Source organism: Tubulanus polymorphus, chromosome 11 (assembly GCF_964204645.1).
Source record: "Tubulanus polymorphus chromosome 11, tnTubPoly1.2, whole genome shotgun sequence".
NCBI lineage: Eukaryota > Metazoa > Nemertea > Palaeonemertea > Tubulaniformes > Tubulanidae > Tubulanus > Tubulanus polymorphus.
In genome coordinates, this window is record NC_134035.1 from 5,941,476 (window position 1) to 5,966,873 (window position 25,398).

Consider the following 25,398-nt stretch of genomic DNA (forward strand, 5'->3'; position numbering starts at 1 on the left):
ACTCGCGCGCGCTAATGTCGTCTGGCAAAGAAAACGCTTCGATTCTTCGACCGTGTACACTCACTTCGATATAAATCATAATTCCTCGACGAGCGAATTGTCTTGGTCGATTTTGTCTTTGAGGTCCCCCGTTACGTTTTTCGCACAAAAGTAAAACTCGTATTCATACGTAAGAGTCCCACAATATCGACGAAAGTAAAACGTGCAGAAGACCTGCGATATGAAGGTTTAACTAAAGAAATCTTTTTCAGATATTTTTTTGACATTTCGGATTGATAACTTCTATATCCATTCCAGCGATTCATTTTTGAAGATAGATATAGAAGTGAATCTTTCCAAAATGTTAGTGAAACAGATTTTCTAGATCGCGGATATTTTCTACACACTTCTCGTGGACTGCTGAAATAGATTTCGTCAAATTCGTATATTCACGTCATGTTCGCATGAAAGTTCGCCGTGAAGTCTTTGTGAAGCCAATATATTCCACCAACAACCAACGTCAGATGGAATCGTTCAAACTTAGCTATTTAGAAATAAAGAAACAGTAACTAATGACTAATTAATTTTCGATCTCGAAATTTTGAATTTCCTTCTTATTAATTTGAATGATTGATTCGATTTATATACTTGTTTTTGCGTCTCTTACAAACCCAGTAGTCACACCTACCGAGAACGAAACAGAGGCTTCGATTTTGAAAATAGTTTGGCGATCTAATTCACAGAACACGCATTCGCCATTGCGTAAATAGCATCGCTTAAAAACGACTGTAAGACGCGATCAACAATCAACACGTTCAACGACTTTCATTTATGTGAAATGACAAATACGTAGTGAACATTACAAATAACAATGAGCTAAGTCTATTTTGACCTCGAATACATGTTACCATCAGTTACTGAAACCAGTCCGGCAAATACGTAAATGATCCCGCTCACATACTCCTAGTTTTGGAGCTCAATTCCTGAAGAAACGGTAATGAAAAGTTAACACGACGAGGCTGTGACTGTTGAGTCGACGTAAAACGGTACAAGTGACTGGTCCGGTGATGAATGAGATATCAATTGAGAGGTTGAATGATGATAGATTATCAGAGCGCTGCTCATGTGCCCCCTCCCCCTAGTCGTGATAACTGAGCGTCAGATAATAAATATTTCACAAACAAATAAAACGTCCTTTTTGTGATATTTTTCGCAGTCAATTATCACGCAATCTGTCACAGCCAGGGTCGACTGGCGAAGACAACTAGATTAGATTATATTTTTCTAAGGAAATGCCCAGTGACAGGTTCCGTCACAGATTTACTTATCTATAGCAGCTACAAGAGTTGTGAACTCATGATTCACTGATAAAGCTCTCTCTGTCAGAGACCAATCAGTCATCGAACGCCTGCCCGGAAAATGAGAGACAAAAACAGTTTTATCGCCAGATATGATGGATTCTTGCCACTTCAAGTTCCAGGCCCGTTTCGGTCGTGGTGTGCGACATATACACGATGCCTCTGGGCACATCGTCACGGAGAGACAAGCTGTAAATCTACAAGACTTCGTTGGGCTTCGTGAATAAAAGAAAATTGTTTGCGGAAATTTAAGGGTTTCCGTTATCAAGAAGCATTCGACTAATCTTAGTAGAAAGCGATTTTTGTTTTTCATGATTTTCGCTTTTGATTACCTGAATGGGTGTATGATTGTCTGAATGGGTGTTTGATTGTCCTGACTAGTATATAGTTGGCTGAATGAGTGTTTGATTGTCATAACTAGTATATGATTGTCTGGAAGGCTGTATGATTGTCTGAATGAGTATTTGATTGTCAGAATAAGTATATGATTGACTGAATGAGTGTTTGCTTGTCAGAATGAGTGGACGATTGTACGAATGGGTGTACGATTGTCTGAATGGGTTTGAATGTCCCAATCTGTGTTTGATTGTCCGAATCGGTGTACAATTGTCAGAATGGGTGTACAATGGTCAGAATGGTACGATAACCACACTCAAACGCGGTGAACAGATAATAAGATAAAAACCCACTATTTAGAAATTAATAGAAATCTAAAATCGAGAATTCATTTATTGAAACAATCTAAAATATAAGAACACGACGTTTCGATCTCACACTAGAGATCATCGTCAGGTGTGGTCAATATGAATGGATGTATGATTGTCAGAATGGGTGTATGATTGTCTGAATGGGTGTCTGATTGTCAGAATGGGTGTCTGATTGTCAGAATGGGTATAACGGCTTGTCGCATATACACGGATAAACTTTCTCACTATTCCCAGCGCCCGGCACGTCACACGTCAGCATGATGTCATACAGGCGTGATAGGGAATTTTTCGCGTGGCAGGCCGGCCGCGAACAATTTATCACACGGTTGAATAATATCGACATCGATCTGCCCCGGGGACACACGCGAGTGAAATCAGTATCATCTCGAACCGTCAGATTACTGGCACCGATCGATACTCGTATTGTGTAAGATATGTGTTCAAACGGAAATGAATTGTTCGCCTCGATGGACATGTATTTATTACGAGGTGACAAATCTGATAAAATTCCAACACGCGATATATCAGAATCACCGCCACCAACACCAGCCATTTACCATCCACCCAACCATCACCATAACCACCTCCCCATTGGCCTTTACAAAATCAGGGAGATGTTTTTTGCTGAGCTCCCTGCAGAGATATTGGTATCCTCCATGATGAAAAATCCATGAACTCATCGAATTCAGCTTCCGCAAATGATAGCCGTCTCAGTGAGACCCATGACGTCATCAAATTCTCTTGTGATTTTAACTTCCGGAAATAAGAGCATCTATGACGTAAGATCGCCATCACATATATTCAAAGTGTTAGGTTGAAGATGGAGGCTTTTAACGTTTGCTTTTACTTTGCTTTTTTGTTACGTGACCGACACCATATTGACGGTTCCGAGTTCGGGCCTTCCGCGTGCGAAGTGGACGCTCTACACCGCTGAGCCACGGCTCTCTCCCCGAACAGACCATGGATGGATATTGCCCTCTGGGAACAGTTGTCCAAAAGTTGGCTAAAGATGTTATTAACTCAAACACCTTTAAGCAAATTGTCCCAGAGCTACAGGTCAATCCATCCATGGACCATAAAATACGAATAATCCATGATCTATCGCGGCGCTAAATGTATTCACTAAGAACCTTAGTGTCTGATGTGCCACAGATGGGTCCACTTTCATCAAGAATCTTAGTGTCTGATGTACCTCAGACTCGTGGGTCCACTAGGATCGTAGAGTGACGGAGGTCACTGTGGAAACAGATACTTCCAGGACTGGGTGAAGAAATGGAAGCTCTGGTCTGTCCGTTATGTACAATGGAAACTACCAGAACAATAAACACACTAGTCACTATGATGATCGAAACGAATCGAATCGACTGTTTAGTTTCTGGGTAGAAAACGTGACCGGGGCGCGAAATGTTGCAAAAAGCCGATATGAAAGTGCGGTTGTAATGTGGTGTGTGAGCTGGACGACGCTGTGTTGATCCTGTATGTGTTGTTTGTCTCACGAAACGTTTACAAGCTCATATTGATGTTCTGACTGGACTGTACAAGATTCATCTGTAAAGTTCTGTGTTTGTCGTACGCGACCTTCTTAGCTTTTTTTGCACAAAGATGCACCGTAACTTCTGAGTGTTTTCTTCAGCCAGCCAGCCAGCCAGCCAGCCAGCCAGCCAGCCAGCCAGCCAGCCAGCCAGCCAGCCAGCCAGCCAGCCAGCCAGCCAGCCAGCCAGCCAGCCAGCCAGCAGCCATCAGTTTCATTCTTTGTTGAAGAGTCAGTCTTAAGAGGTGCTTGGTTGATTCTTCTTCCCAACATTTTGGATACACTAACCCGCTAATGCCATCGAGTATACCATTCGGTTGAGGGATTTAAACATTTCTATTCGGGCCTTGATTTACATCGGCTTTTATCGAAAAGTTTCAAACAACGAAAGTCAATCGATAAAAAATACGTACCGTATTTTTAGTTATCATCGAGTTATGTATATATGTATACAATTATATCACCTTCGTAGAATCATCATTGAACAAATCCCACTGAAAAATCGACGTGAGAAATATTCGGGAAACTCCGCTGTGTTCGCAACGCAGCCGCGCTCTCTCCCTGGATAAAACATTATATCGGTCAAGGTTATTCGGTACTATGAACCAAGGACGAAAGGATGAAAATTACCAGCGGATAAGTCTGAATTGAGCTATACCGATGACATCACTAGCTTACCGATGTCTCATCGTTATTACTGTCCGTTGTGGTTTTCTTCAGTGATCGGAAATTCCGCTATATTATCTGCACTCGACTTATCATTCTCGTACGGACATCTTATTCGACACCGATCAAAGTCCATTGTCCGCGTTATTAGAATAACCATTAGTTGATTATACGGGCCGGTAGCTGTCGGGCATCGTTGACAAAACAAGCTCCGATTTCCTTTTTGATGTACATTTCTTATTCTAGACACCATGATGAATATGCGCGTTATAATGACGATGACTCTTATGTACCGTTCTGAATGTATCATCATTAATGGTCATCGGTCCAGCGCGATATGGATACCTTAGCCACCATCGTACGGATATTTGGCCCGGGCCAAAGGGTGGATTCAAATTTAGCACGTACTTGATTAGAGCGCGTTCACACTTAAATCAGGCACGCGTTATTGCAGTTGTCATAGATGCTCTCGAGACGACACTCAAATTTTCGGGAGAATAGGGAGGGAAAAACTGAGAAGAGAGTTTTCGGGAGTGAGTTTGCAAGAGAGACAATGAGAGGGAGATTGTGAGGGAGTGAAAGAGTAGAGTTTGCGGAAGAGAGAGAGAGTTTGCGGGAGAGAAAGTAAGAGTTTGCGAAAGAGACAACGAGAGGGGAAATAGTGAAAGAGAAGGGGGAGAGAGGGAGCGAGAATGAGACAGTGATAGTTAAAACAAAACGCAGGTGTGAATTTAAATCCGCTGATCAATTCACATCATGTTCCTCGGCGGAGTAAAATGTAAATCAATCACCCGTAAACTGATTTAATCTGTACCGGATAAAACTGTGCGCAGGCGGCACTGTGCGAGTGTTTCAATACTGATACTCCGAGCGCCCCGCTCAAAACGAATTCACTTGTTAAACATCACGCTTCGTTGTACCCATTATATTCAGGCATTTTTTGAATAACTCGAATAACATGTCTGATCCGACGAGGAAACTGTTTTGATTGAATATGAAAGAAAAATAACTCGGATGACATGTCGAACCCGACGGTGAAATCCTGTTCGCAACTTGTCCCCTCTTTCCTGGAAATGATTGAAAATTCTGTCATCCGAATTATTCGAAAAGCCTTAATAAACTAACCGCGGCTAACATGGAATGTGTCCATGTTTCTATCAACTCGCGTGGAACCGAGTGTTCTGAGTTGAAATCCCCGCGATAGTTCTCACAGCCTAAAAAACGTATTAGGCAACAACTTTCGATTGAATGCGTTCGGGTTTAGGAATATCAATTCGCGGATAACAAACCCTCTACCGGCCGCTTATAATCAGGTTTACAAATGTAGCTATATTACCGGAATAGGTTTTAGAGCGTACGTATATTTTGGTCGAATATTTTGGCCTTTTGATATTGAAGAGAATTCCAGAATCGGTAGAGACCAATCAAAGCCTACCAAACTCTCTACCGGCTGCTTCTATCGGGTTTACAGATTCCGGATGAGAACGCTTATTCCGATCGAAACGAACCAGAAGAGAATCCAAAATCGGTAGAAACCAATCAAAATCTGCCTAAAGGAATCTTGACGTCCTCGCTATTTTTCCATTTTCACATATATACATATACATGCCCTTTACGTATGAATTTTTCTGATTTGATTTCGATATGATGAAGATTTACGCGAGATACTTCTGTAGTGTAATACATTGTCAATTACCCAGTCTATCAGAATACTTTATAGAAAATCTGATCGTTGATGCAACCGCTCCAGGGAGGGAGGGACTGGTTTAATTTCCTTCTCCACTCGTCGTTGAAGCGAATTCTTATTTTTATCGTTGTAGCCTGTGCAAAACCTCCCTGCGCGTATGTTTAGTGTGTAGGATGAAATTTGAAAAATGGCCACGCATATAGACAAAAAAATATTCATTTTTATTGTCTGAATAGGGGTAGAGATGTGAAGTAACATTATAGCTAGTAATAGTTTCGAGGCTTCTTAGCTTTTCTGCCATAAAGCAGATAGCAAAAAGTAGTTTTATATTGTATATGCGATTGGCTAAATGAAAAAATGATATTCTGAGCGAAATGTTTTATGGTTAACTTCTGAAAGGGCGGGTTCGTTCGACAAAAGTCATCAAAAGTATTTTATAATTCGTCCCTGTTCAGGACTCAGTTCTCAAAAGTTGGTTAGAGTTAACCGGTGGGTGATATAGTGAAAATTAGAATACCATCGACCCGACAGTTATCCTTAACCAATTTCTTAGCAACACTGACCTGACTGGGGCCAGTTGCTTAAAAGTTTAGAGTTAACCAGTGGATAGTTGACATAGTGACAATTCAAGACAAGTTCAGTGTTACTAAGGTATTCATTCGTCGGTTAACTTTAAACCAGCCCTTGAGCAACTAGTCCCTGGATTGTAAATTCTGATAATTCCTGTCATAACGCTTCATTCCTAATGACAATTCAGACTGAGTGTCGTTTGGCGGTAATAGCTGGAGAGTGTGGCTTGCATTTTAAAGCTATTATCGTTTGGAAGTAAAAATGCACCCGATCGGGACTCAAATCACGTTCGCGGAGCAGCAACGTGTCCGACAAAAACCGAATCGAAATTAATTCCCGTTGAGAAGCGTTCAAACGGGAGATAACAGTTTTCCTGATGGCTATGTTGCCCTCGCTTTGAGCGATCGAGATCAAGAGACACTGTAGCCACGCAGCGGGAAACATCCTCCCTGATTTAATTCTAACAGCTCGGATTAATTTCCCTTTTTTGACGGTAACTCAATTCGCTTATCAGCGACTAACTCGAACGGCAATTCCTCCTGCCCTTTCAGTTACTATATCACATCTGATTAAAAAACCCGATAAAACTTCTTCTCTAGTGAGATGATTTGAAACTTAATGAATAAATTCATGTTTTGTTGACAACCGATACGCAGCTAGCTTTAATTGGATTCTTGTCTAGATTCGGGAAATCTCTGCCTCCCGACGATATGAACATTTAATTTCGCGGCCGCTTATTTTTAAGCCTTCGTCTACGACGAAGATGGTATCATATGGAAGACGAAGCCGCGTGAAATCACAAGTCATTTAATTTATTTACTTGAGGAGCGGTAAATGCCATTTTCAAAGTCTTCTTTTGCGCCATGCTCGATCAGTTCAGAGACAGTCCCATGCATTACATATATGATTCTGGTCCGGCTTCGTCGTCCAATAATAAAACATACATATATGCATGTATACTTTGTTCGTTTCCTGCTGTTGCAAGATTTATGACTCGGCAGAAACTTACCACGAAAGGTCTATAACCAGGAGCCGATCCAGGAGTTTTTAATAGGGCCCAGCTAGAAAATCCGAGGCCTTTACACGTACTCAGTACATGAACGCGAGCGCCGTAAAGTCCGGATAAGGGGATTTAAGGGTCCCCAAGAAACTTTTGAAAACATTGATCATTTCTGAGTATCTAAATTGATTCTAGAACAAAATGACCGGCAATATGTGTAAGCAAGGTTGTGAAAATGTTATCTTGAAAACAAAAATTGGGGATGGGGGTAATCCCGGGTGGCTTAGCCCCCATTGGATCCGCCCCTGAAACATAGGATATCAACAGTAAAGTATATCTGTTTCTTTCAGACCAGACCATGTGCAAAATAATCTTTACACTTTACTAAGACTTTACCCGATTTGAATGAATTCAAAAAGGCTCCTAAAAACATACAGTTATCGATTATTTTAAAGCATCGAATCTGTGGAATTGGCGATATATAAATAGTATTTAGTCAGCGTCACCATTGCTATATGTATCATATTTGTTGAACATTTTGTCGAACATTAGATTATTCAACATCTAGTTTTGACACGTACATTCGGCGAATTTTTGTCAGCTGTAGGATCCAGTTAGAACGTCCATTCTGGTATCACCTCCGATGTTAGGTTCTGTATCCCTGGATTTTGGCGAACAAGTGCGTAAAAAGCGCCTCGATCGCGTAAAAAACTGACAAACCGTAAAAATAAATAATCGTGTAAGTTCTCGCTATTTTCTGATGCGATTAATCTCGCTTTTCGAAGCGTCATTTCGCGAAATTTCTAGCACTTCAGAAAATGAGTTGAACGTGTTATGGGGAACGGTATGTTTACGGTAGATATCGGTGCAGCAGCTGCGGCGGCGGCAGATACGGTTTAAACTGTAATCTGTTTTGGTGTGTAATCGCTGCCGAGTGGCGGTGTGTGTCACTGTGAAAAATGATTACTTGATGACAAAATGTTTATCATTGCTCCGGCAATTCGGGAAGCGATAGTCGGTTGATTTATAACTTTGGCCTCTGTATTCCATTTCATCTTCCCGTCGTCGTTCCTTCTTCGCGTTTAGTTTTTACCTCATTACATTTTTACCCCGTATACATCATCGCTGACTATAACGTGTTTACCTAAAACGACGAGTGCGACTGAAGATAGAAAATGCGTCGAAGCATTTTATCTCGTATAGGTAATCTACCTCTCTCAGCTAGTCCGTTACGAGCGTGCTGAGGCGTCGGTTGGTGACCATCTGGGGCAAATTGAAATCTAACGAACATTTTATTGTAGAGAACTTTAATCTTATTTTTTGGAAATTTGGAATAAAGGTCTCAAGTCCCCGCAGGCGTCAATCTTCACACTTGGCACACCCCTAAAATTAGGATCAGTCGGTTTATTGTATGATAAGTAAGTATCTTTGATAATCAAAACATATTCGTTGCAAGGCTTTATTTAGATTGCGTGGACTTTGAAATGTCGTTGTGCATTTTTTATCACAATGGGATTTGAAAGTTTCAGTATTTAGCAGTTCGACTTAACATCAGTGTATAGTATATAGTTTTGTTCGAATGATTTTCAGCTCGTTTCCTTACAAACTGGACAAAGCGCTAGACTTAGTTCTGCCGCCGCCACCGCCGCTGCTGCTGCTGCTGCTAACTACGATACCGATATTATCAGCAGTATTTAACATGATCCCCTCAGAGAATCAACACTAATCCATTAATGGATGAATATAAGGTCGCAAAAACTGATGCTTGTAAAACGGCTGATTACAGATATCAAGCGAAACTTATCGATCTATATTGTTACTGGGCGATTGAGAGGAAGACAGAGATGATTAAAGCAGATAGAGGGGAGAGAAGGGGAGAGACAGAAGAATAGGCAGGGGGAGCGGAGGAGAGACAGAGGGAGAGGTAGAGGAAGAGGGAGAAACAAATTTAGAGGAGAGAGGGGGAGAAGGAGGAGAGACAGCAAAGGGAGGGGAGTGAGGGAGAGACGAAACAGAGAAATACAGAAAGTTGAAATATTTTGAATCCGTCGACTCGAACTGACAGTAGAAAGTCAACGATGCAGATTGTGAATCGCAATGTAAAATTCAAAATATGTAGAGTAATCAGAGATAACAACCTGACCATATCCCTGATAAAACCATGGAGGTGCGCGACCATATCCCTGATAAAACCATGGAGGTGCGCGACAATATCCCTGATAAAACCATGGAGGTGCGAGACCATATCCCTGATAAAACCATGGAGGTGCGCGACCATATCCCTGATAAAACCATGGAGGTGCGTGACCATATCCCTGATACAACCATTGAGGTGCGAGACCATATCCCTGATAAAACCATGGAGGTGCGAGACCATATCCCTGATACAACCATTGAGGTGCGAGACCATATCCCTGATAAAACCATGGAGGTGCGCGACCATATCCCTGATAAAACCATGGAGGTGCGTGACCATATCCCTGATAAAACCATGGGGGTGGCGACAATATCCCTGATAAAACCATAGAGGTGCGAGACCATATCCCTGATACAACCATTGAGGTGCGAGACCATATCCCTGATAAAACCATGGGGGTGGCGACAATATCCCTGATAAAACCATAGAGGTGCGAGACCATATCCCTGATAAAACCATGGAGGTGCGTGACCATATCCCTGGTACAACCATTGAGGTGCGAGACCATATCCCTGATAAAACCATGGGGGTGCGCGACAATATCCCTGATAAAACCATGGAGGTGCGTGACCATATCCCTGGTACAACCATTGAGGTGCGAGACCATATCCCTGATACAACCATTGAGGTGCGAGACCATATCCCTGATAAAACCATGGAGGTGCAAGACCATATCCCTGATAAAACCATGGAGGTGCGCGACAATATCCCTGATAAAACCATGGGGGTGGCGACAATATCCCTGATAATACCATGGGGGTGCGCGACAATATCCCTGATAAAACCATGGGGGTGGCGACAATATCCCTGATAGAACCATAGAGGTGCGAGACCATATCCCCGATAAAACCACGGAGGTACGAGACTATATCGCTGATAAAACCGTGGAGGTGCGAGACCATATCCCCGATAAAACCACGGAGGTACGAGACTATATCGCTGATAAAACCGTGGAGGTGCGACACCACATCCCAGATAAAACCATTGAGGTGTGAGACCATATCCCAGATAAAACCATGGAGGTGCAAGACCATATCCCTGATAAAACCATGGGGGTGCGAGACCATATCCCAGATTTGGAGAGGACTGATGAAACCATTCTGGTGCACTGTGGTCATCTCTCTGATAACGCTTCTGATTGGACTAAAACATGATTTAACGTTATAATTGTATCAAACTGAATCATGTTTAAGCTGTCCACATTAATGGTCCGATCTGCTGACTCTATGGAGCGCTGAATAAACAAAATACCATTCGAAAACATAATATGAATATTCGATAACTTCTCTACAAAAACGATTGAACAAATATGAAAGATTAGGCGCCGATAGTATACAATAGTAAACGTTAATGGGTTTTTTTCTGTAAATGGCGGGTAACGAGTTGAGCTCGTGTGTGCTCGCTATTCCGACGTATCTGAATTCTAGTTGAAAATAACTGGATTCGCTGTAAATACCGCGTCTCATTGACTCAATTCTCATCTTAAGTAGTTCGTTTAATTTCGCACGGAGTTTAATTTCAGAATGAACAAGATACTCTTATCCGGCGGCAACGACGACGCGAGTTTGAAACAGTGTATCTCTGAATCACTGATGGGGAAATGATGAAATAGTTAGTAGTGCGATCCGTAAAATGATACCCGCCGTATTGAGCAGTCGAAAGAATTTCTCAAACTACAAAAATTCTAACCGTATAGTTGCATCCATTTCATCGACAATGGGGAAATTTGTCGGTTAAACGATGGCCGGATATCTGATGATAGAATTGCGGCAAAAACTTCAAACTTTTATTTTCAAGGACAGGAACAAATTTTATTAACAAGTCACTAAATCACACTTATATCATATATTTATATACATCATCCTGGTTTTTTATGTAAATATACATTCTATGAGTTAATTGCACATATATCCATTTATCCCACTTATATCCACTTTTATATGTACACTAAATCAATTCATCATGATTAGTTTTTGTATAAAGGTCAGAGATTTGCTTTCTATGCAGCACCTTTAACAAAGCCTGAATGTGAATTCTCTTGTTGAATCCATTGACGCATACCCTAGTTTATAGGTCCATGGTGAAACCCAGGGCAATAGCATGGGCTTATAAGCCGCGATCACACGGGGACAATTTGGCCCGGCCCAAATTGGCACGGATCAGGCTCGAGCCAAATTTGGCCCGTGCCTAATTAGAGAGCGCGTTCGCACGCAAACCATTCACTCGATACTAAAACAATGCTCAAACAAAGCGAAGTGGATCATTTCCGGTACCAGTTGCAATTCAAACGCAATCATTTGTCCCGTGCTAAAATTTGGCTCGGGCCTGATCCGACGTTTTTTGGTTGGGCCAATATTGGCTCGGGCCCATTTGGCATCCGTGTGAACAGTTGTTCCGGGCCCGAGCCAAAAATGGTCGTGTCATCGCGGTTATATAGTATATGCGAGTGTATACATCATGGGCAATAGAAGTAAGCCGCTAGTGAGCTACATTATCTCAATCAGTATACCCTGTATCGGTACAAGAATGATGTTACCCACATCACTTGGTATCTCGGCCAGAATAACTATTTTTAAGGATGGATATCGCCTCCTCTTTATGTTTAAACAGATCAGTAAAATATTACCCGATTTTTTCCTCCATACCCCTTCCCCGCTCCTCTACCTTCTTTCACTCATTCACTCCCTTTCCACTTCCCTTCTGCGTAAGTTGAACTTAGAAAAACTAACGTATATGGTAATCAAAATATACATTATGTACGTATAATGTGCTCGCATTCGTTATTCTTATTTAGTGCATAAAAATCTCTCCCACTTAGTCTTCTCTGGAATCACAGACGATTTTCTTTGTCGGTAAGAATTAATTGAACGCGATCATAAGCGTTTTTAAAAAAGAAAAACATGCTTGAAATTTCAACTGCGCCAACGGGTGAATGCGATAGCTATGGAAACAAGTGTAGCGATTAGGTAGACTGAATTTAACGTTCTTACGGCGTGATTACAATGATCGTAACTACAAAAACAGTAAGTTGCCGTGTACGCTCCATGGGTGAAAACGCGACATCCGTCAGTGGTGTTCAAACCTTGAACTGAACCGGGCGGGTAACAGCCACGGGCCGTCGCCATGATCCACCCTGAAAACAGAGAGCAAAACATGTAGTCAATTAGGTTATTTAACTACTCAAGCTTAATTGTCAGTTAATAATTCATTTCTAGGGCTGCTTTCTTGTACAAGCTAACTTTTGCTTCAAAGCAGTCCTTCATTTGATATCATTTCGCTTTCAATATATACATTTCATTCATTAAATCTGTAAAAGTTTTATATGAAAAAAATAAATCGTTTCGTAATATCATATCAATCATAACTTTTGACAAATGATGTTAATATAGATACATTTATAAGGATGGTAGAAACAATTAACAGTTCGAAAATCCGGAACAACACCCGATATCATCATACAGTTAATGAGTGTCCAAAGGGTTTCCATACTTTTACAAATCGAGTAATGTTTTGAATACAATTAACGTTTCTTAAAATGGTAATAGCGCACACAACGAATTTTAGTTACAATTCTGTGATTTTTGGCAGCATGGAGTGAGCGGCAGAGATCATGATTGAAATGATTCTAGTGTCGAGAGGTCCACAGAAAGTGTCTGTCTGTCTTTATGAGTAGAAAAGCCGCGATTAAAAGACCAATATTCGTTCTAATTAATAATGTCTTCACCAACTGACAAACTTCGAAGCTACACAATATCATGCAGTGACGGATTTATGGAGAGGTTTTCCTATTCGCCAATACAGAGATTGTTAAAACCGCAAATTTGACTTACATCCTCTCGTAAATGTCATCTTTAAGGATGTATATCTGCCTAATCTGGCTAACCCTAGATCGAGGCACTCCACTATAGTTGCCTTAGACATGGGTCCCTTATCAGAACAATGCCTGTTCTTTTCTTCCGGACCTCCGCCTTCCGGTTTTCCTAGATCCTGTCGTGATTAGGTCTTTTTTTCTAAATCTTAAGTAAGAAGAATGTAAAGAGAGGATCCTATAGCACTGCGATTTAGATGAATATTCTTTCGTGACGTAGTGATATATCGGTCAATGAGGCTGATATGTTCACATAATCATAACGTCATAAATATATGAGTAATAACCAGATAGAAACAGTCACACGCGCATTAAGTCGTTAAAACTGGGCAGTTATTTCTCGTTAACGAAGCCATTAGGCGGATGATTACACTCGGTGAATAGACTTACAATTAGGTAAATTGGTCAATCTTTCTCGTCTCCGCCAGTCGGAACTACATCGTTCCCCTGACAGCAATTATCAGGCTAATGAAACGTGTCAATCTGCGGCACACGACGGATAACCACATACGAGTTATAGCGATATCCGAGTCAATCACCGTAATTCACTACGATTACCCCTCGTCTCTCCTCTTCTTATCTTGTTTTCGATAATCGCCGTCATAAGAAAAATGTTTTCGAACGGGAGCGCAATTATAACTGAAGGACATCGGGAGAGAGGGAGTAACGTGTACATGTCGTACTTAATCCGTGAACTGTTTGTATGTTCATCTGCGGGGCAAACCGTTCTACCACCGGTAAAATCTAGTTAGCAAACAAACTCGGCAATGGTTTTAGAGACAACGTAGAAAGAACCCTCGAAAAGAATTTATCAACCGTCGCATCCATAACACTATTAGGCCGACGTGTCTTGAAGTCATTTGGCGGACGTGCGTTCGGTGCGTTTGCACCTTCGTATTGAATCCATTAAGGGCCGACTCTATTATCACCCGGACGCGTCCAATTTCACTCTTTTATCGACCACGTGATCATCCGGACGTCTCCGCTCTCTCCATTCCGACGAGGTGGTTTAGTTGCGGAGTGGCCTTAATAAGATATATAACACGCCCAGCATAGCATTAACAGGCGACCAGTCTAGGCTCAGAATTCGACACGCAGCCAGTCTATTATTAAGTGATAGTGCAGACGTTCTCCGACACCGAAATCACCGGATCATCCGGATATCAATGCGGACGTAGATAATAGAATCGCTGGTCCTAACCCATCCGTGATTATTGACTCTCAACCACCCGCATTCAAAGCACCATTTCATAGTTTATTCAACCTCTCGACTATACTCTCATATAGTCATCTTTGTTAGAGAGATCGAACACAACTAATCGAAATCCCTTTTCATATACGGTATACCGTTAACTACAAACTCAAGGAACAATTCCGGGCTTTATTTTTTCATTACTAGTGTGAGTTTCTATCGTCACAACACGGACTGAGTACTTTCATCAATGGTTGTCAAGACATTTTTGTTCCAAGTCATCACAGCCCCTCTGGTGCTGGGGTACATATAGAATAGGGGGTAATACGTATCTGCGTACATGTATACAGTCATGTCTTCGGATTCATTGGTCTTGGGATCGAAAATCTAAAACTTTCTTAACTTTAGTTGATTGAGGTCTCGTACATCTGACTTTTTTATACCATTTGTTTGATTAAGGAGAGTATTCCAGCGAATTTTCCATCGGTTCAATGATGAATGAGGATATTATCCACAGAGGGTGAGAGGTTGTTTTTTTTTGGGGGGGGGGGCTGTGTATATATACTTACTATTTCCTCTACTGGGATACTCTATTTGTACGGCGCATTTTTCCACACTCGAATGGCAGATGGTCGGCAAATACTTCCACGGATTGAACGGAAAGGCACATCCGGGATTTTCCGTGCTGATGCATTCGTAACACATGATTGATAGGCCTGTAATGTAGAACGTATCGTAGAGATTAATGACTGCGCACATATTATTCATCTCATTCTGAACAGCCGTGTATGATTTTTCACGGGAAGAATCACGATTCTTTTCTGTTCAGTTGATACCTTAACGCAATCTGGAGATCTCTCGCCGATCACACGTATCGCCGTTGAACGGCGGTTTTGAACAGTGAAACTGTTGTTGTGCAACAAATTCCTACGAATTAACACGTTTCGTGATCGACGATTCAATCATCAGAATCGTGAAAAAATCAGTCGTTCAGTCTGAATGTCGCGATAGAAATAGAAACAGTGCCGGAATAGAATTCTATGCGATAGAATATTGAAGATTTATTCAGATAAAACCACATCTTTCCAACTGTAGACAAACATCCATCATCAGATGCTTCTGGCCATTTTCGAATATTTCCCGCTATTTTCGCCCCACTTGAGAAATCCTATGTTTCATAAATGCGCCGAGGTGAATTGCTCAATAATTTGGTTAGAGTGAACTACAACTGCCAAAAACGTTTCATTTTAATAACATCTTCGAACAACAAAAATCACTAAGACGTATTTCGTTCCCCGTGAGAGCTGTTTAACCATCAATCTAAAGCGTCTTAATTCGATACCTTACTACTAAAAAGATTGCACTTTTAGACTTAAGTCTCACCGGCCCCGAAGTTTATGTCAACAGCGTGGTAACTGATGATGGCTCGAAAAATTGTCAAATAGCAATATAAGTTTCACTGAGGCGATAATATGTAAGATTTATGAAATTTAAGGCGATAAATTCAGCGATAACGGGCTCCCCCAGCGCGCGGAAACAAATCGTAAAAATCTCCGGACCGAAACTCCGCCGCTCGAGAACTTATCTCAGAAGCTCTGAAAATATTTGTATACACCGAGTTGACTCGACTCTTATCGCAAACCGATATATCCGGCGTAGTCTCCAGGGGCGGGAGGGGCGCTGGGGGTGGGGGTGTAAATTCTAAAACGTTCCCCTTCGACTGATTTAATGATTAAATGGTTCTCCACTGAGGGTGTGATGTTCATCTTCTTGTTCAATTACGTAAATACAAATACCTTTTAGGAACTTTGATATATTAAACATCAAACTTTTGAAACTGGCTAAATTTATTAATACCGGTCCGGATTTATATATAACCCTCCAATGTATTTGTAAATAGTATGTTGTAGATAGCGTTTGTTATGTTTTAAAATGCTTTTTTTCTGTTTTAAGAATGCTTTTTTTTGGTAATCAATTGTAAATACTGTTTTTCCCTCCATATACCATTACAGATGGTTGGAGTGTAATAGATATTCGTATTCGTCTCATTGTTCAGGTTACAGAAAAAGAAAATTAACTCGAAAGTTTATTGACACCTTGAAAAATAGCATATATTGCTTAATATTGTCGACAATGAATAATATGATATAATTCATACAATATAAAGGATCAATAAAGTTGTTTTTGATTTGAGCGATATTGATAATTGAATTGACCGGCAACCCGTCTAGCCCCAATATATCGATTACGCATAGGGTACGTCCTCTCAAAAATAATTATCAAACTTTATCAAAAATAATATCAAACTAGAGTCATGAGAGATATCTAATCGCAAAATAATTTCTAAAATTCAAAATCGTAATTGTTATTTTCAAACGCATATATTGATGACGTAGTGCACATCGACTCGCACAGGGCCCCTTAAATAACGCATAGGTATCAATGTATATAAACATTATTGTAACGGTTTTTTTCAGCGTTTACAAAAAATATTAATTTCGCGGTCTTAGGAAGAATGTAAATGTCTCCTCTGGGTGAATCTGTGAATTTAATTTGTCGCGCAAATCGTCGGTAGTTCACTACGGAATGAACTCCCTAGCCGTATCGCGCTTGATTTATAGATCTGGAGGAGAGGATTTTTCAAACAGACACGGCGTCGAGATGCAGAGAAGCGCGCGTCAGCAGTTATCCCGTTTCGTATTTGAATAAAGATTATTTGATTTTGTGCTCGTATAGGCACAAGACGCTGTCATCGTTCAGATGATTTCACCCTCGGGAATATTTCATACCGTTAACGTTTCAAAGAAGAAAGCGATACCGTCGTCCGTCGCTTGCTCGTCGTCATATTTCAAATTTCTTTCCGTTGACAATAAAATTTTCCGCAATTCGAATCTAAAACATAATTAACGTCGTTCATATGAGATATCCCCATAAAACATAATTTTCCCAACTGATGTCGAATTGGTTTCGAATCACCTCGTGAATATCTATCTCAGTTTTCGTCGACTTGATGAGTACTTGTTTCATAAATGCGCCTAAACAGCATCCTCCCTCGGCAGGGATTCGAACCTAATGAAATTGCTACACTCAGTAACGGCACGAACCCCTGCCACAGTAGACCGGGTGCGCAGATACATGCGCAGCTTTGCCGCACGAAAACTTGCGGCACCAATCAGATTGCTCGTTGTTTGATGGCTGAGGTAAATTTCACGGAAGAACTATAAATGGGAAATCCCGGGCCATAGTTAAACGGGATATGTGATTGGCTAATAATGACATCATCTATAAGCTGCGCATGTAGCTGCACACTCGGTCTAGTGTGGCAGGGTTTCGTACCGTGGCATTCTCGATACCATCAGGTTCGAATCGCTGGCGGGGGAGGATGCTAAACAGCGGCACCAGTTGCCCAAAAGTTGATTGAAGTGGACACCGATGGACAAATACTAGGTACCAATGAAGAATTAATCGTCACTATGTTAACTAATCCACGACTTAAACCATGGACGTATAAACTAGATTACACGTCCATGCTCAAACAAATGTAAGGGCTGGGTTTTAACTGCCTGGCCAAAAAAAAACTTCAGGCGCGGCTAGAGCCAAATATTAGCAGGGGTCAAATTTCTTGCGTGTAAATTGCAACTAGTTCCGAAAGTGGCTAATTTCGATTTTTTTTTAAGCATTTCTAGTATACAGTGAGTTGTTTACGCGTGGACGCACGGGCCTGATTCGTGCCAATTTGGGCCGGCCGAAATCATCTCCGAGTGATCGCGGCTTAGAACGTCACAATCAAAATTAGCTCATAGATGTTTTCATATGTAGCTCATATTTTTTTTTTTTATAGAAGGATTATCTATTCTGTAACAAGAGGACCTGTACAATATGCTCGGCTTTCGCTGTTAGTGGTCAGGTATCGTCATTACAGCTCGGTTGGACCCAAGCCAAACCCGATTGGCTGTAATTCGTGATGGAGTCGGTGTATCAGACACGCAGTTTCCTTCACCACTCAAAATATCGCTGGTTTTTTGCCGTATAGAAAGGAAACGTTTCCAGAATCGGTTATTCTTATGAGGAACTCCATTAGGGACTAGACGTAGTTCGAAATATGAAATATCGCGTGTCAATACCAGCACTGATGCCTGAAATCAATGCCAGTTCATGCTGTCTTCTCTCGTCGAAAATCCCTCCAAAAAAGCTATATCCCGACCAATAACTTTTACATCCGATCGATTTCAATTAAAACGGGGCAGGCTGTATTGATTGTTTCCGAAAGTGTGAAGTTTCTTTTGAAATTATTCGGAAATTCAGCTGTTCATCTTCTTGTATTATAACTCGGCAATATTTTGTTCGTAAAATCGAAATAAATGAATAGCTGTACATTTTGACGTCGTAAAAACCGTTGGAATAATTTTTATATACATTGATACCCTTGTGTAAGCGTTATGGGGTTCCGTGCGAGTCGATGTGCACTACGTCATCGATATTGGCGTTTCAAAATTATAACTATTTTGGCGTTTATTTTGTAACCAAACATATTTCATAACCCTTATCATATTTTTGATATGTTTCAATAATCACTTTTGGGAGGATACGCACTACGTCATCAATGTATCGGGCTAGACTGGTTGCCGGTCAATTCAATTCAATTATCGATATACTCTAATCCAAAATAACTCATGATATTGAATATTACGGCAAAACCCAAAAAGTGCAGGTATACATTTTTAATGAAACAAACTTACGGGTTATCATTTTTTCAAATATTCTAATCTACCAGTGACTAACTGGAAGTGATAATCTTTCGCACTTTGATTTTGTTCTACTCTACACGAGCTAGTTGGATGGTTGCTCGTAGTTGCAGCTTTCTTGAATAAAATGCGTTGTATATGATAGTGTTAACGGGGGTGACCATTTCATCAACTCCCGCGTTTTAAGAAAAATCCCTCCCACTAAATGAACGGGAGAGAATCTCGTAAAAGCAGCAGCTAACTATATAGTGTTGATTATCAGCGATTGATCAGTGAAACATGATGAGTGTTTTACACACACATCGAGCGCGGCAAACAGAACACAAATTAGGAACCGTGAACTCACGAGCGCTAGACGCTAATTGCACTAACTCTCTATTTGTCTTCGTTTGAAGATGGTCGTTTAGAAAACAGAGACCGACGAATTTAACTCGATCGGCGCCGGAATCGAGCTTTGATATTTAAAGGGCAGCGAATCGTTCGCGACGTTGCTTTGAACATGTGCGCTAGAAGCCCGTCTTCAAAGCAACGTCGCCGAGTCGGGAGAAGTTACTTAATCAGGGAAGCCAACAAGGCCGAGTGAAGTGCGCAGACGCGCCTGTACTGACGTCACTAATTGATGGTAAATGATCTTCTCGCGCTGCTCCATCCTAGCTTGCCAGGGTTTGATTGCCTCCCGCTGAAGCTCGCACCATGAATCTGGTCTGCGGCCAAGGTTTGTGTTGCCGTGAGCCTCGTCGGGTCCAGGCAATCTAACCCAGGCAAGCGAGCATGGCGCTTTTCCGACTCGAGCAGCGAATCTGAAACTCCCTTATCGAGTTCAGTCATGTTTAAATAATCATTATAAACGTATTGAATTTTATCTTAAAAAGTCCCCGCAGCAGAAAATGATAACGCGTGTTGCGTGTGTGTTAGAATCTAAAACCCCAGCTCTCCACCTTTGCGCTGGTTTTTTCTTCTCCTGGGGATTACTTAAAATTCCGAGCGTGCTCTCAGACTTCCGCTGAAGCGTTTTGTGTGTGTTTATTTACCAGGAACTGCAGAAACCCCCGAACAAACTCGCGTGTTAGATACTACGGGGATAGGTCAACAACGCCCATTACTTCCGGCCTTTGACGCCCGATACCCCGATACGAGGTGTTTTTCAACCTCGATTGCCTCCTCCTGTCCCGTTCAATGCGGACCCGGCGGGTACCCATGGCGCCTGGAAACTGTATGGCTTATTACAGCATAGGCGCTGGGGTGGTCTCCCCCTCTCCCTCAGTCCTCACTCCCACTCTCCCTCTCTCTCTCTCTCCCTCCCCTCCCACTCTCTCACGCCACTCTTACGCCATTTCTGTATCTGAACTTACGGACCCCCGATAAATATTAGTTTGTATATGGTCCAGAACTTCATGGTAAACTTCAAGGTAAATTCTCTCCCTCCCCTCTCCCTCTCGCCCCCTCTCTCTCCCCTCTCCCCTCTCTCTCCCTTCTTCCCCTCCCCTCCCTCTCCCTCTCCTTCTCCCTCCCTCTCCCTCTCCCTCTCCCTCCCTCCCCCTCCCCTCCCTTCCCTCCCCATCCCCCTCCCTCTCCCCCTCCCATCCCCCTCCCTCTCCCCCTCCCCTCCCCTCCCCCTCTCCCTCTCCCTCTCCCTCTCCTTCTCCCTCTCCCTCTCCCTCTCCCTCTCCCTCTCCCTCTCCCTCTCCCTCTCCCTCTCTCTGCTCCCGCCGTCGATTGAATTTCTAAAAGCCATTAAAAGCGTATCATATTCACTTTACAGGAAAGTTAAACTTAGCGTTAATTTTCGACAAACAGATTTTACAAGCCCCGCAGCGATTCGATCGAATCAATGAAAGATCGTACTTTCAACGAGTAGAATATTCTATTTTCAGCAGCAACTGATCACGATAAAACGATTTAGTTTTTCGACGATTTCTCCGAGATGTGTTCCACCCCAAGCTGGAAGTATTCTATTAACTGCTCATTCAAGAAACAGAATGAATGTTAATTTGTTTTTCGAATTTTTTTCTGTAGATGTTTGCCGATGTTTGAAGCTACCGCGGCTTTCGGCGACTTTTTTTAAATTTCCAATGAATCGAATCAAAACAACTTCATTCGCTAATTTTTAGAAGTTAAATTCAGGGTTAATTTGATTTACTTCGATGAATTCGAGTGTCTCTAAATTTGCGGATTTCTCATCGCTCCAATTGTTTTGTGAATTCAATTTCCATCAAACTCAATCGAACGTGAATTAAACTTGCAAATCGCTAAAACCAATTAAACATTGTGCGTATAGTGTCTCTGGTTTGTACGCGTAAATCGAAGGCGTCCTGTTTTACTTATGAGCTATAAGCCGCGATCACGCAACCGTTTTTGAGCATGGCAAATGTGGCCCGGAATGACTGTTCACACGAGTACCAAAAACGTCGGACGATCGGAATCATCGCGTTTGAATTGCTCTGGAGTAACTCATTAGCTTTGTTTAAGCATCGAGTATCGAGTGAGTGGTTTGCGTGTGAACGCGCTCTCTAATTAGGCACGGGCCAAATTTGACTCGGGCCTGATCTGTGCCGATTCGGCCCGGGCCAAATCGTAGATCCGTGCGATGAGAACGGAGAAGTTTTGAGTGTATGGCTGACAGTTTAATCTTTCGACTACGTTGGTGCGAAGTTAAGATCGCTGACAAATACACAGCGATATAACTTCTGAAACTTTTTCTCATCTCAGAAAAAAGGTGATTCGAATAACGATCCGACTGTAGGCGTTTTTGCGGTAAACCATTGCTGTATACTACCAGCAGCAACAACAGATGATAAAATCACCCCCCAAAAAACCGATTACGTTGCTCGGTCACGTAATTTCAGTCGGTATCAAGCGAGGCTTTCCGCGGCGCGTGGAAACATCTGTGATCGATATGGAATGTTGTTATATGATTTAGAAGCACCGCCGGCTCTCTCTCTCTCTCTCTCTCCCTTCTCCCTAGTGCCCGATCGCGACCATCACCCTGACAAACGATCATTCCTGGTTTTTGTTCATATTTGTACAGTTGTCAGTTAGTATGTGATACTTTAAAGGTTTTCTACATAGCATATTCATACGCATGCACGTAGTAACTAGAAAAACGTATATATAATCTATCTTTTTGAAAATGATCTTTTATATATTTTGTAAAGAGCTTTGAGATTACATAATTCGATGAATAACCATTATCATGTTTATTGTTATTATTGATAGTTTATCTCGTCCATGATACATACAGGACTCCTGCGTCCATTTCCAGACATTTGATTTAGGTGTGAACATGTGAACTGAATAATTAAACTTGACTGAGGCCTTCTTAAAATGTTTAAACTAAATGTGAAGTTTATAGATAGCTGAATTAGAGGCAAAGCATTAGAAAACCAAATATTGTAAATTGCATAGACATATTATAGAGGGATATATTTTATTGGTATATAGGTACTTATATCATTGTCAATATGTTATATGTAATTTGATGTCTAAAATCTTGACGAGTGTTGGGGATGGCAGATGGCAGATATCGTGATGTATGAACCGAGGAAATGTATATGTAAAAACTAATCCAGTGTATAGCGTTGCTGTACATGATGGGCATACGGGTATTGTTTGGGCACTTTGAGTAACCATGGTATATATAAGCTGTGATCACACGAGCGTTTTGGCCCGGGCCCCAAATTTTGCCCGTGCCAAATCTGACCCGAGTGGTTTGCGTGTGAACGCGCTCTCTTATGGCACGGGTCAAATTTGACTTGATCCGTGCCGATTCGGCTATAATAACATCGTGTAACGAGACGTACGAGAAATTTCAGTAATAAATCTATACGGTCAATTTCACGAGGAGATTCTAAAACTCTTAGATTGCTGTGGTTTCTGCACAGATTCGGTTTATCTTAAATCGATTTAGAAGATACTCGTGAAACTGAACCCTGGTTTTAAGTCATACAAATCTTTAGGGCAGCACCAGCGTTGTACACTCGTGAAAGATTTAAGTTCACTTTGGTTTAACTCTTGAGCCAAATCCTTTCTCAGAAATGTGCGACAGGATCTAGTTCCATAGTGGTAATGAGAGAGTTAACTCTGCATGAGTTGAAATTACCGGTAGGCCTGGTTCATTTCCAAGGATTTAACTCGAGTGTCAAATCTTGATTCATAACACTGTGAAACTGGGTTCTAAAAATGAATTAAACTATTTAAGAGTCAAACCTAAAACGGCAACTGTAGAACCGAGTGGTGCTGTTGCGTGTGCCTAGTAGGAATAGGAAATTAGCTACTGCGAAGGTTTGAGCTGTAACGCGGCCCGGATTTAACGCGGTTGAGATGAATATCAATAATGATAAAGTAGGGATTCAAGAAGAGAGTGTGTAATCTAAGATGTGAGGGAATTTGATCGGGGCGAGGGGGAGAGGGTGCGCAATGGCATGTTGATTATCTTATTAAAAACAAACAGTATCGGGATTTACTTTTCGCGATCGGTCTTTTAACCGTTGACGTTCATTCAATTTAATAAGTTAAAACAAAGTTAACCCCCAATGAATTGTTCCGTATAACCAGTCCAGGCGTATACACATATTTTCGATCCATCCGATTTGGAAATATTTCTATGTTAAAGTTTCTATCAATATGGAAAACCTGTTAAAATCATCAAAGCGTTGGTCGATCGATATCTTACGGGATATTACGATTGATCGGCACAAAGTGATATCAAAGTTTCATTACATGAGTATTTGGCAAATCTCTCTGAACTATTCGATACTGATTGCCACGCGAAGCCCCGAAGCTCATTAAATGTAAATTTCACTCTTGATAGAATCCTAAACACGCGTTAAAAGGCGAACTAAAAGTCTTACCTAAAGGAACATATTCGACGAGCAGATAAACTAAGATAATCCAGAGATAATGTACTTCCATGATATACGACCGATATCCATCGCAGTTAAGATGAAACTTACAGCGGGCTTCAGAGCGACATCGCGCCGCACAGTATTGTCGCGTTCGCTCGTTCGCGTACGCGCGGGTTTCACCACCACGACGGACTGGTGCTGTTTATACAGATGTTTTACTCGTTGTTTGAGTGGTTGAATATTGAATATAACTCATTGATTCGAATTGATTATAAAATAAGCGAATGATATAAAGATTTCTATACATGGCGGTATACAACTATTGATTAAACATTCTGAGTTCGGGTTGTAACGAGAAGATACCAATACTCTCAGAATGGAGTAGAGTCGGAAATGTGTTCTTGAGCTAGTAGCTAATTCGACGTTTCGACTATATTCTAATAGTCATCTTCAGGAATACTAGAAACTTACAAACTTATACAGCGCAGCATATTATTCTTGTATATATCAACACGAAAACCATAGTTGCAACGGGTAATTTTGATAACATAATTTTGACCAGTTTTCGTCAGGTTGATGGCAATATACTGGTTGTGGCCACCCTCTTGTCAACTCTTAGAATCATTCGTAGGCTGCTGTTTAACTTTTAAAAGCATTCCAATTTCCAAATCAAACCCTCCGTTTCGTTCTCGGGAGGTTTGGAAAGGGACAAATAGCAATAAATGTCAAATCAAATCAATAAATCTAACAAACAAATTAAAAATTGTTTTTTCAAGATTAAAAAAGATTTGTGAAAAAGTCATTACGATGTGATAAATAGTTTCTCTGTTGGGTGGTTTCAAACTGCAGTAATGCATCCGGCGGCTTAAGGCTTTACCGCTTAACGACGCCATATATTCGACTACCGGTAGCTTCAAATTCCAAACGAGCTCTCTAAGTTGATCGCAGTTTCCAATCTAAACATCACGACCAAGTCAGATTGCGGTTAATATCTGTCACGGCCAACTGATCGCCGGATGAATGAATCAAGAAATTTGTAGCGCTTATTAGCGGC

The 25,398-nt window shown here is 41.4% G+C and overlaps 1 protein-coding gene across 1 annotated transcript; it reads right to left on the reverse strand.

Moving 5' to 3' along the window:
- Positions 1–11,562: 11,562 nt before the first annotated feature.
- On the reverse strand, positions 11,563–24,425 carry LOC141913160 (uncharacterized). Its single transcript, XM_074804622.1, has 3 exons — positions 24,351–24,425; positions 15,325–15,471; positions 11,563–12,828 (listed from the first exon to the last, which is right to left on the reverse strand). Exons 1-3 carry the CDS (start codon positions 24,409–24,411, stop codon positions 12,608–12,610), a joined length of 429 nt encoding a protein of 142 aa, XP_074660723.1. The 5' UTR covers positions 24,412–24,425; the 3' UTR covers positions 11,563–12,607.
- Positions 24,426–25,398: the final 973 nt, after the last annotated feature.

Coding starts and splice junctions, on each gene's coding strand:
- LOC141913160 (XM_074804622.1), bottom strand. CDS start 24,411: ATGGAAGTACATTATCTCTGGATTATCTTAGTTTATCTGCTCGTCGAA. Junction 15,472..24,350: donor CGTCGAATATGTTCCTTTAG/GTAAGACTTTTA, acceptor TCTACATTACAG/GCCTATCAATCATGTGTTAC. Junction 12,829..15,324: donor GTATCCCAGTAGAGGAAATA/GTAAGTATATAT, acceptor CTCTGTTTTCAG/GGTGGATCATGGCGACGGCC.